Source organism: Hypanus sabinus, chromosome 3, assembly GCF_030144855.1.
Source record: "Hypanus sabinus isolate sHypSab1 chromosome 3, sHypSab1.hap1, whole genome shotgun sequence".
Classification (NCBI taxonomy): Eukaryota; Metazoa; Chordata; class Chondrichthyes; order Myliobatiformes; family Dasyatidae; genus Hypanus; species Hypanus sabinus.
The window spans coordinates 185169103-185180090 of record NC_082708.1 but is presented as its reverse complement, the minus strand read 5'-3'; the positions used below and the strand labels follow the sequence as shown (position 1 = coordinate 185180090).

The following is a 10988-nucleotide window of genomic DNA, read 5'->3' as shown; positions in this document are numbered from 1 at the left end:
GGCCCGTCACTGAGTACTACACAACAGGATCCCTCTGTCACAGCTCGGCCCGTCACTGAGTACTACACAACAGGATCCCTCTGTCACAGCTCGGTCCGTCACTGAGTACTACACAACGGGATCCCTCTGTCACAGCTCGGCCCGTCACTGAGTACTACACAACGGGATCCCTCTGTCACAGCTCGGCCCGTCACTGAGTACTACACAACGGGATCCCTCTGTCACAGCTCGGCCCATCACTGAGTACTACACAACAGGATCCCTCTGTCACAGCTCGGCCCGTCACTGAGTACTACACAACAGGATCCCTCTGTCACAGCTCGGCCCGTCACTGAGTACTACACAACAGGATCCCTCTGTCACAGCTCGGCCCGTCACTGAGTACTACACAACGGGATCCCTCTGTCACAGCTCGGCCTCACGGCATTCGAACCTCCATAACGCTATTAACAAGTTTACTGACAACTGTAAAGAATTAAAAGTCAACACGAGTGCATCTTCAGATGCTGGAAATTAATAAAAACACAAAATGCTGGCAGAACTCAGCAGGCCAGACAGCATCTATGAGAGGAGGTAGTGACGACGTTTAGGCCAGTTTAGGAGTCCTTGACTCCTGATGAAGGGTTTTGGCCTGAAACGTCGTCACTACCTCCTCTCATAGATGCTGTCTGGCCTGCTGAGTTCTGCCAGCATTTTGTGTTTTTACTGTAAAGAATTACTTGGTTTAATGAGCTGGATTTCCCCTCAACGTTTTTATGATGTTTAAATGATGCACTTGCTGAAAAACCCTTGTCTCGGGGGCCAGTTTTTGTGAAATTCTCACAGTTTTGTTATTTTAAAATGCTGGAGGAACTCAGCAGTTCGGGCAGCATCTGTGGAAAGGTGTAAACAGCTGATGCTTCGCGCCGGCGCTGTTTATTCCCCTCTGTGGGTGCTGCCTGACCTACTGAGTTCCTCCAGCGTTTGATGTGTGTTACTCTGGATGTTCAGCATCTGCAGAATCTCTTGTGGTCACGTTCTTATTCGATTGATGGAGGAATGCGATTTAGGGACGTCTGTGATACTTGGTGATACCCCTTCGTAGGAGAGCGAGCGTAGGATCCGAAGAGTACTATATTGCAAATATCACTAACCTCGTCCTCCTCACATTATTGTGTGAAAACAGAATTTATTTCATTGAAAAGGCAATTTTGGTTTGCGGGTTTATTTTAAATTAGAAATTGTAATTTTTCTTCCAATTTAAGAGGACAGATCCTGCCTGCGCCTTGCTTCTGAATGAACACGACTTTCGTTTTAAAACCGCTCTTTCCAGCGTATCAAACCTACCACCCGATTCTTTCCTCTCTGCCTTTGAGTCGTGGAAATCGGGGAGAGAAAAGCCTTGATTCACCTGGGCTTAGAACAACTAGCGCACATCTGGCTGCTGCTATCGGCAGGATGTATGGAAACACTAATTCAATATTGTTTAAAGTCATTTCTAGCACACACATGAAAAGGAGAATAAAATTATTGTTACTCCGGATCCGATGCAGCACAAAAGTACAATCAAACAAAGAGTAGAATAATTTTTTAAAAACTCAGTAAGTGTAAATATATAAGTTAATGTGTGTGTGAGTGAGAGAGAGAGAGAGAGAGAGAGAGAGAGAGAGAGAGAGAGAGAGAGAGAGAGAGAGAGAGATTGTATGTCCATAAAGTGACGCTAGGCACAGGAATGTCAGCACATATGGTGACTGACAGGAAATGGTGAAGTAGTGGTGGTTGGGGACGCGGAGGGTGGTGGGTTAGTGAGTGGAGGTGTTGATCAGCCTTACTGCTTGGGGAAAATAACTGTTTTTGAATCTGGTGGTCTTGGCCGTGGACGCTACGTAGCCTCCTCCCTGATGGGAGTGGGACAGATCGTTCACTCTTTAAGAAGCCCTATGATCTAACGTAAGAGTCTGTTTGCAAACTCGCCCGTTAGCCAAGTGTAATCCAAAACTCGCCCTCTTTCTCCGATGACAGAAAAAAAGGTCGTGTTTCTCCAGTAATGACTTCCATGTTGGCTGTGAGGTTTACGGCAAGTTTTGGATGTAGAGAAATAGAGGTAAATCTGGAAGGCATAAAGACCTTTGTTTGTAATCTCGCCCCACACTTCATGATACCCTTGTAAAACTTTTTCTTTTTTCTTTGTATTTGCCACTTAGCCTTGTAAATAAAGTTCCTAATTGGAACAAAAGAAAAAGGGGAAACCATATATTTTTTTCTCCCTCTCTGGTGTTACAAATTTGTTCTCAATCGAGTTTCAAATTTAACGAGAGCGCGGTGTCTTTGCTAAAAAGGAGCCTGATATTTGCCGTGGAAGTTTTATCAGAATCAGGTTTAATGTCACTGGCATATATCGTGAAATTTGTCGTGTGCGGTAGCAGTACATTACAAAACATATTTTGAAACTATAAATTACATATGTCTGTGTATATGTGTGTGTATTAAAATAAGTAGTACGAAAAGAGAACAAATATAGTGAGTGAGTGATCTTGGGTTCATTGTCCATTCAGAATTCTGACGGCAGAGAGGAAGAAGCCGGTCCTAAAATGTTAAGTGTGTGTCTTCAGGCTCCTGCACCTCCTCCTTAATCGCACAATGAGAGGAGGGCATGTCTTGGTGATGGGGGTCCTTAATGCTGGATACCGCCTTCTTGAGGCATCGCCGCCCTCTTCATTTCTCAGCCATCGAGTTTCTTGATGGGAAATGTGACATTAGAGGATATTTGCGGGTTAAATGTCCGAGCCTCTGCAAATCCCCATCCCTCCACGGCCCATCTGTTCCCCGCTGATGTTTATTATTCGAGCTGTCGCAAGGTACAGCGGCAGAGGATTCAAGACACAACACTGGGAATCTGCAGAACACGATTCGGTCTTCAGTAAATAACCCCGACTTCACCAACTCGCCAGAAACACTGCAGCGGTGGCAAATTAACAATTCGGCGATAATTGAGAGAAAGAAATAAACATAATTCCGATTAAATAATAATAATTATTTAACATCAAAAATTAGACGCAAAATTAATGTTCGAAATAAAATCAAATGCCTTTATCGTTTTACTCTCGATGGCTGCACCTGCGCATCCGAATACACACAGAAAGGTTCTAATAATCCTTCCAAGTCTATTGAGATTAGAAATATTTACAAACACAATTCATACACGCACGAAATACACATGCACGAAAAATATACGCGCGCTTATAATTTCTACAGACGTAAATATGAATTATATAAACATGTATATACAAAGGTGTAGCAATACATGGCAACGAATTTCTGTTGTTAGTCGTTTTCTCAACAGCGTTTCAAATGAATACAACTTGGTTTTGGAGGCCTCTCGATTTTGTCTCATGTACCTGCTTCTCCGGTTGGCCCCGGGGTTCAGACCGAACCTCTCGCATTGTAACCGCAGCCCGTTTCACTGTCCCGCCGTTAGCAACCCGGGATGATTTAACCTGCTGGAGCTTTGTTTTAAAGATGGGATGCATATCGGGTTTTTTTTTTGCAATGCAGTCATCCTAAATTGTCTGTGATTGAATAAATCACTCAGATTTTACTCACTGCTGCCCTGAATTTCATTTTGGGCAGGGTTGTTTGAAATTTCCCTCGATTCCGCGGGTAAAGATTCGCCCTACAATGAGAACAATTCGGTTAAACAATTACCAGTCGGGAATTTCTTTCCTTAATAAGCTTTTCTGCCAAATTGAAGATTTTGAATATACCTTCTCGTTCCCACAAGTTGAGCATGTTTACAAGTCATAAATACAATCTATATCCAGTATAAAAAATGAATAAAATTATACTGCGGTAACCCCGAGGAGCCTGAATTTGATTATCTACATACCTTTCTTCAAAGGATTTAAGTTTGTAAACTTTTGAATAAGATTTCGATAAATGTAATCGATTCGGCTGCGAATGGGATTTCCATAGGAGCCGGGGAGGTGGATATTTAAACATTAAAATTCATGCAATTAAATATCTATTTAGTTTTCAAATATTTTGAAAGTTCACCATTCGCTCGATCCTTTGGCTATGCTCACCCTGCTGTGACGTCATTGAAATTGACATGAGGGTTTCTGTCCAAGAACGCTAAAGGTGAAAGTGAGACATACCCCTCGCACTATAACCCTCGGCCCCAGTCCCATGTACTGTACCGTTCCCGCACCATCTGCACGTCCCTCCAAAATACTCTCTTTTTCCTAATCCTCCACCCCCTCACCGACAACACTCCTTGCTTCCCCCTCGGGCCTCTACACAGTCGTAACCCGCTCCCCTCAAACCCACCATCTCTCCCCTCACTTCTCCCCACTGCCAACCATTCACCGTTATCCCGCTACCGTCCACCCCCTCAGCTGGTCAGCCCCTCGAGTTATAAACCAGTTCCACTTTCTTTAACGCGGGTGGTAGAGGGAAACCTGTCTCCTTCCTCTGTCTCTCTTTTCTCTCTCTCCATCTATCTTTCTTTCTCTTTCTACCTCTCTCTTTATCCTTCTCTCCGGCTATCTTTCTCCATCTCTGTCTCTATCAATCTCTGTCTCTTTCTCTATCTCTCTATCTCTATCTTTGTCCTATCTCTACCTCTCTTTTTCTATCTATCTACCTCTCTATCTGTCTCTAGCTCGCTCACTCACTCACTCACTCACTCACTCACTCACTCACTCACTCACTCACTCAAAACAGCACTACAGTATTACCACACATGCTGGCAGGCAAGCGGGCGGTGAGGAGAAAGGGAGGGACGGAGAGGAGAAAAGAGAGAGAGAGCAAAAGTTTGCTAACACAGGCTTAACTCCTCCCATTGCTGTCCGCAATTAATTAATCTAACTGGACCCCTTTAAGAAGGCTTTCCGCCGGCCAATCGCTCTGTGCCTGTTCTGATAATTGATCTCCGTCCAATCAACGATTGCGAATTAGCGGCCCGGTTTTGGAGTCTGACTTGGTGTCTTGAATTTGGGGTCCTTTTCTTTGCAAAGAAGGGCCGATCTGTCGAACGGGAGCGGGGAGAGAGCGAAGGCTATACTGGACGGTTTCAGAAAGAGAAAGAGGGAGAGAGAGAGAGTGAGAGGGTGGATGTCCCCTCCCCGTGAACAACTGGCTCAGTGACAGACAGAGGAAGAGAGAGGGGGAGAGAGAAGAGGGAGATAGTTTGGTAAACAGAGACTTTAGGTCGGTCTTTTTTGTATTCTTCGGGACAAAAATGCAACCCAGCGGCTTCAGCATTCGAGTCTAATTCTGTTCTGCGGAGATAAACGTCACTGAGATTTGTACACCGTAGTTCGCCCTAAAAGCCTTCGGGGGTTGGAGGAAAGAATTTCGGGAGACGTTTATATATATATATATATATACACACACACTTTTTAAACGTTGAAGAGCCCGTTTTCCACGGCCGTAGAATGACTACTGGAGTGAATCTGAAATCGAGTCCCGCTCTACAAGCCAGGATCGAGGAGCGAAGGCGGCGCGGTCCTCTGGATCACCTTCCGCCCCCGGCGAACTCCAACAAGCCCCTCACTCCGTTTAGCATCGAAGATATACTCAGCAAGCCCTCGGTGAAAAAGAACTCCCACCTCTGCCCGACGAGCCGCTCGGGCCCGGCCGAGAAAATATCCGGCGTGGGGGCTGCGCGGAATGGGCTCCCTCCTCAAACCTCGCCGCTCTGTGCCCTGGAAGAACTTGCCAGCAAAACTTTCAAAGGTCTGGAGCTGAGTGTGATACAAGCAGCCGAGGGTATGTTTACAAAAACTTCGTCTTCATTGTTAAATTAGAACGTCAAATCTAAAATTGTTCTTAAACGTTATTTTACTAGTAAAATCTGCAACGATTTCACTGAACCGATCACTAAAAATTGCCTGGAATCCAGTCAAAAAGGTTTGACTACCGCATCCTCATTTTAAAAAAAAGAGCCATAATATTTCAAGTCAATTTTTCAGGGTTAATTTTACGATGCTTTTCATGAACTTGTTTCGAATTATGAAAATAGCTTCAATACGTGCTCAAGATGTCAGTTTTTTAATCGTGTCCTTGCAGAGTTTGGGCAGCTAATTCACTTTTCTTAATCGGTAACAATTCTCAGATTTTAACCAGGTCGCTTGATTAAATAGTTGCATTAAAAAGGGGGGGGGGGGGGGTCTCGGTGATTTCCGAATGGTTCCACTGGAAATTATTTTATATTGGTAATATTTAATAATACTGCAGAAAATTTATACTGGTCGTTTATTAAATTGTCGCAACTAACACTTGGCTGTTTTTGTGTCGATGATGTTTAAAGGCCTCAAATGTCAAGCTCGGCTTCACTTATCGCTCAGAGCTTTAAATATTTTAACTCTGCCTTAATAATGATAGTTTCCTGATAAACTCGGCTCTGGGCTATAAAGAAAAATTTCATGATTGCGAGGATATTTTCTTTCCATTGTGTAAGAATTATATTTTAAACGCAGGCTTTTGTTTGGAATCGAGATTTGATACGATCATTTCTTTAAATACTGTATTTAAAATTAAATAGAGGGCTATAGATTAGGAAATCTTCAACAGCGGACATAGCCCGTGCAGTGGGATGGTGAGAGTCGGGCCGGAATATAAACACATTCTAACTAATATTGTACTGAAATTTTATGCTCCGTGACTTGCCGCTGATTCCAAACACATGTGCAGGAGGCGCCGGTGTTTTCCCAGCTTGCTGGGAAACAAGATTTGATTTTTTTTAATTGTTTGGCACCGTGTTTGGGGCCCCGGTTTGTAAATGTTATTGCCCGAAGAAGGAAACGTGATCCTTGGACAAATCCGCCCTACTTGTGGCAAAAAATGCTTGCTGTTGCATGGGAAATGTGGTTCGGTGGAAGGAGGTTCAAAATACTATTTAAATAGATTTTTAATTTTTAGTGGAACTTCCCTCATCTCAAGGGAAGCAAAATGAGTTCTGGTTCGATTCTAGCTTCAAACTGATTTAGATTAGGCCCAGAATAAAATATATATTCAATAGTTCGTTTAATCAGATTATTATATTTAATCAATGTTTCTTTGTGACAATTAATGTACTAATGCAGCCGCGGGTATTTCCCCCCCGTGTTATGTGTTGTACATATTCGCGGTGCGTGTCCTCTGATGTGTAATTACGGCGTCTCTTCAGGTGCTGAGTAATAGTGTTTACATAGATATGTAATTAATATATACTTTCTCGTGAGCTGTCAGGAAGCGCCCAGTATGGAAATCGTCCCCTAAACATTATTACAAGAGCTTCAATCCACGCGCGCCCACACGTACACACAACATGGATTTTATGAAATATATTCGCATGAACCTGGTAACTTTCATGCTCAGTGATAGTGTGCGTGCACAGGTGTGTAATCTGCACGGTTTGTAGCACTGGTGTGAACTAAACGGTTAAACAACAGGAATGTTTAACGACATGTGGACCGATATCAAAACACGAGATGTTCTGCAGATAATGAAAATCTTAGACAACACACACAAAATGCTGCAGAAACTCAGGCAGCGTCGACTATTTCCACAGATTCTGCTGAGTTCCTCCAGAATTTTGTGTTTATTGTAGACGGGTTGGATTTAAAACACAACATTTCGGGGACAGAGAGACCGCTTCTGGATGTGGGATTGAGACCTGATTGAAAACTCTCTTATCTAAACTCTCATATAACAAAGCAACGGCATTTTCATTGACGGGAGACGATTTAATCTGTAACGATGTTATCGTTTGGGACACTGTTAAGGCAGTTCAAAAAAGTGAGAAGGAAAAGATAGCAGATAACGGTGTCAATTATATCTAACCTCCGAACAAATTCTAAAAAAAAATTAAATGAAAACAACATAAATTCTGAAATTACTTTAGCATGTACATTCCTTTGCATTTGCCTCGAGCGCTTTTGTTAGGGGTGTGTTTGTTATGTAGATTTAGAGTTATCGTTTGCAATCAGCAAATATTGAATGCATCTTTCAATCTTTCAATGCATCTTTCTCCCTCTTTACTTCCAAGGCCGGGATCACGTAACGACGTTTGGCCAAAGACAGCCCTCAAAAAAGAGACGGAAGTCGCGCACCGCTTTCACCAACCACCAGATTTACGAGTTGGAGAAGAGATTCCTTTACCAAAAGTACTTGTCTCCCGCCGACAGAGATCAGATAGCCCAACAGCTGGGTTTGACCAACGCTCAGGTCATAACATGGTTCCAGAACCGGAGAGCCAAGCTCAAGCGGGACCTGGAGGAGATGAAAGCGGACGTGGAGTCCTTGAAAAAACTGCCGCCGCAGCAGTTGGAGAAGCTGGTGCACATGGAAGAGTTCCCGGAGGAAGGAGCCGGCTCAAAGGCCGACTCCTCGGACTTATCCCCCAAACTCTCCCCGGTGTCGGCACTTGGACCCTTCTCCAACTCGCCGCAGTGTTCCTCCAGAGATCAGACTACTGACGAATTCTCGGAAGACGAGGAAATAGACGTGGACGATTGATTGAGATCATAAAAGTATATATTTAAGGTTATATTAAAACGTCAGAAACTGGGTTAACCCTCTGAAGCTCTGCAGATGAAGAAACGGTTGGAATTTAATCGCATCCTTTCTTAAGACAAATATTTTCAATCTTTTTAAAAGAAACATTTTAAAGTCCAAGTTAACCTTGGGATCTCCGCACGTTCTCGATTATCCAAAGGAACTGATATATATATCTGAACAGGACAATTCTTTCCTCTGTTGTATGTAAGAACCTTTATCGGGTTTATTTGTTTTCGGGCGATTGAGTGCAATTTTAAACGTATATTAATTATCTGTCTTTTTATTTCTCTTTTTAATTGTTCGTTTAATTTGAATGACTGATTACAGATTCCCGGCCAGCAAGTTCCTGGAACTCCCCGAATATCGGATAGCCCCAGCGTGCTATTAAAATATTTATATATAGGTATTTTAAGAAATCCAACGAATAATACCTTCAGTAAATTCACCTTCCAGAATGGGGAGGCATTGGAATTGAAACTTTGAATTTGTAATGAAAATAGAAACTTTTTTTTCCGCCACAAGTTGCTGCTTTAAAAGATTTCGGTTTCTCTCCGTTCACAAACCCCTGCCAATCACTTAAGTTATTGAACTGCCGGTGGAGACCGGCGGGGGCTTTGTGGCTGTGTGTATATTTTGAATAAATTCAAAGGAGCCGAATTACAGTAGGAAATCAATTGCGACCCGTTTATTTTCGGCGCGTTGACTGTTGTGCCTTTATTTCCAAGACTTGGCAGAAGCTTGCTTTACACGGCCGGCGTGGCTTTTAATCTGACCCCGTGATGAAGGTGTGGGACAATCGAGGCACCGGAGAAACTAAGTATGATCAACGACCAAAAGTCAGGCGCGTGGTGGGATCATCCTGTGCAGTGTGTGGGGGGCGGGGGGTGTTACGTCTCCCACTCTGCGGGTATACCGTTCCTTCATCCTAGCCTACGATCAGCCTAAGAACTGGCTACGGTGCGACGCCAGTGAGATGCCCAGCTGGAAGTGAGCCCCGTTTTTACTTACACAGTCGCCTTGCGAGTGGTAACTGGGTGTGTGTCTCGCTACGCACGAATGACACTGTTATGGGCGTTTCATGATACTGTATGAGGAACGATTTTTTTTCGGAATCAGAATCAGCTTTAATATCACTGGCAAAAGCCGTGAAATTTGTTGTTTTGCGACAGCAGCACATTGCAATACCTAATAATAATAAACTACATTGCAATAAGAAATATATTTTGAAGTAAGTTAAACATGTAAGCGGAAAGAGAGGGGAAAAAAACAAAACAAAATAGTGAGGTAGTGTTCGTGGATTCATTGTCCATACAAGATTCAGATGGCAGAGGGGAAGAAGCTGTTCCTAAACCATTGGGTGTGTTTCTGCTGTACCTCCTCCTTGTTGGCAGCGATGAGAAGGATATGTCTTGGATGATGGGTTTCCCAACAATGGGGGTCCTGTGACCCTTACAGTCGGCAGTTCCTGGAACCATACGGCAGCGGAAGCTGGAAACCTTTATCCAAGTGGGCACGGCGTGGGTGCGAGCCCCGCTTGCACACAAATGCTGGAGGACCTAGGCCGGTCGGGCAGCATCTATGGAGAGGGATAAGCAGTCGACGTTTCCGGTCGACACCTTTCGTCAGGAAGAGGCAGAATATCGCTGCTGATCGTACTGAAGGGCGGAGCAGTCGCTATGGCCCGAGTGACTCAATCTTGATGCTACGTTACATTTCTGCTGACGTTCGGCCCATCGTTCCACTGCTGGCTTTCTGAGGAAACTCTATTTATTATAGAAACCACTTTCTTCATGTCAAATAAATACCCCTACTCAAAGTTCGTAATGAATCGGCTTTCGGCGGATGTAGGTTTAGAAAGCTACTCTTTAGTGAATAAGAAACTCGCCTGGGTTACGCTGCATTAAACAAAGAATCCCCGAGTCCCAGTTTGGCTCACATCGGATTGGAGAGCGCATTAAATTGAAGGACTTTCTCAAGACCAACACCTTCCATATCATAATGTTACCTAACATGTAACGCTTTTTGTACAGGTCTGGTTACGTTGGCAGGATGCGCCTGCGAGCTTATGTTCCGAAAACAACAGGATTTAATATTTAATTAAGCTATTTATTTTATTTACCTGGATACGGGGTGGGGAGGGGGGGAGGGAGAAAGCGGTTGATGCTAAAATAACGGTTTTTTTTTGTATGTTCTAAGCGGAACAGAGAGAGACGGCCATAGTAAAAAATTAGCAGAGCATAGAATGAAAGTCCGTTCCGCCACATTATCAAAAATAGTTCAGAGATTAGTCAAGGCTGATAGCGGTAGGTCAAAACGTAGAAAACACATCGCCTGAAATTGATTTAACTTTTGTAATGGGACAGCGACAGAGAGGCTGCCGCATCGTGTGATTTAATTCAGGGTGGCAGAGATCGGGGAAGGGGTTACTTCAGAAGTAGTCACACACAGAGGGGACATCCCTTGAAAAC

The 10988-nt window shown here is 43.7% G+C and overlaps 1 protein-coding gene across 1 annotated transcript; it reads left to right on the top strand.

Annotated features, from left to right (window-relative positions):
* Positions 1-5382: 5382 nt before the first annotated feature.
* lbx2 (ladybird homeobox 2) lies at positions 5383-9031 on the top strand. The gene is made up of 2 exons (XM_059963432.1): positions 5383-5748; positions 8009-9031. Exons 1-2 carry the CDS (start codon positions 5415-5417, stop codon positions 8476-8478), a joined length of 804 nt encoding a protein of 267 aa, XP_059819415.1. The 5' UTR covers positions 5383-5414; the 3' UTR covers positions 8479-9031.
* The last annotated feature ends 1957 nt before the right edge of the window (positions 9032-10988 follow it).

Excerpts from the sequence above, each read along its gene's own strand:
- lbx2 (XM_059963432.1), top strand. The coding sequence starts at position 5,415 with ATGACTACTGGAGTGAATCTGAAATCGAGTCCCGCTCTACAAGCCAGG. Across the intron at positions 5,749-8,008 it reads TGTGATACAAGCAGCCGAGG|GCCGGGATCACGTAACGACG; the intron begins GTATGTTTACAA and ends TTTACTTCCAAG.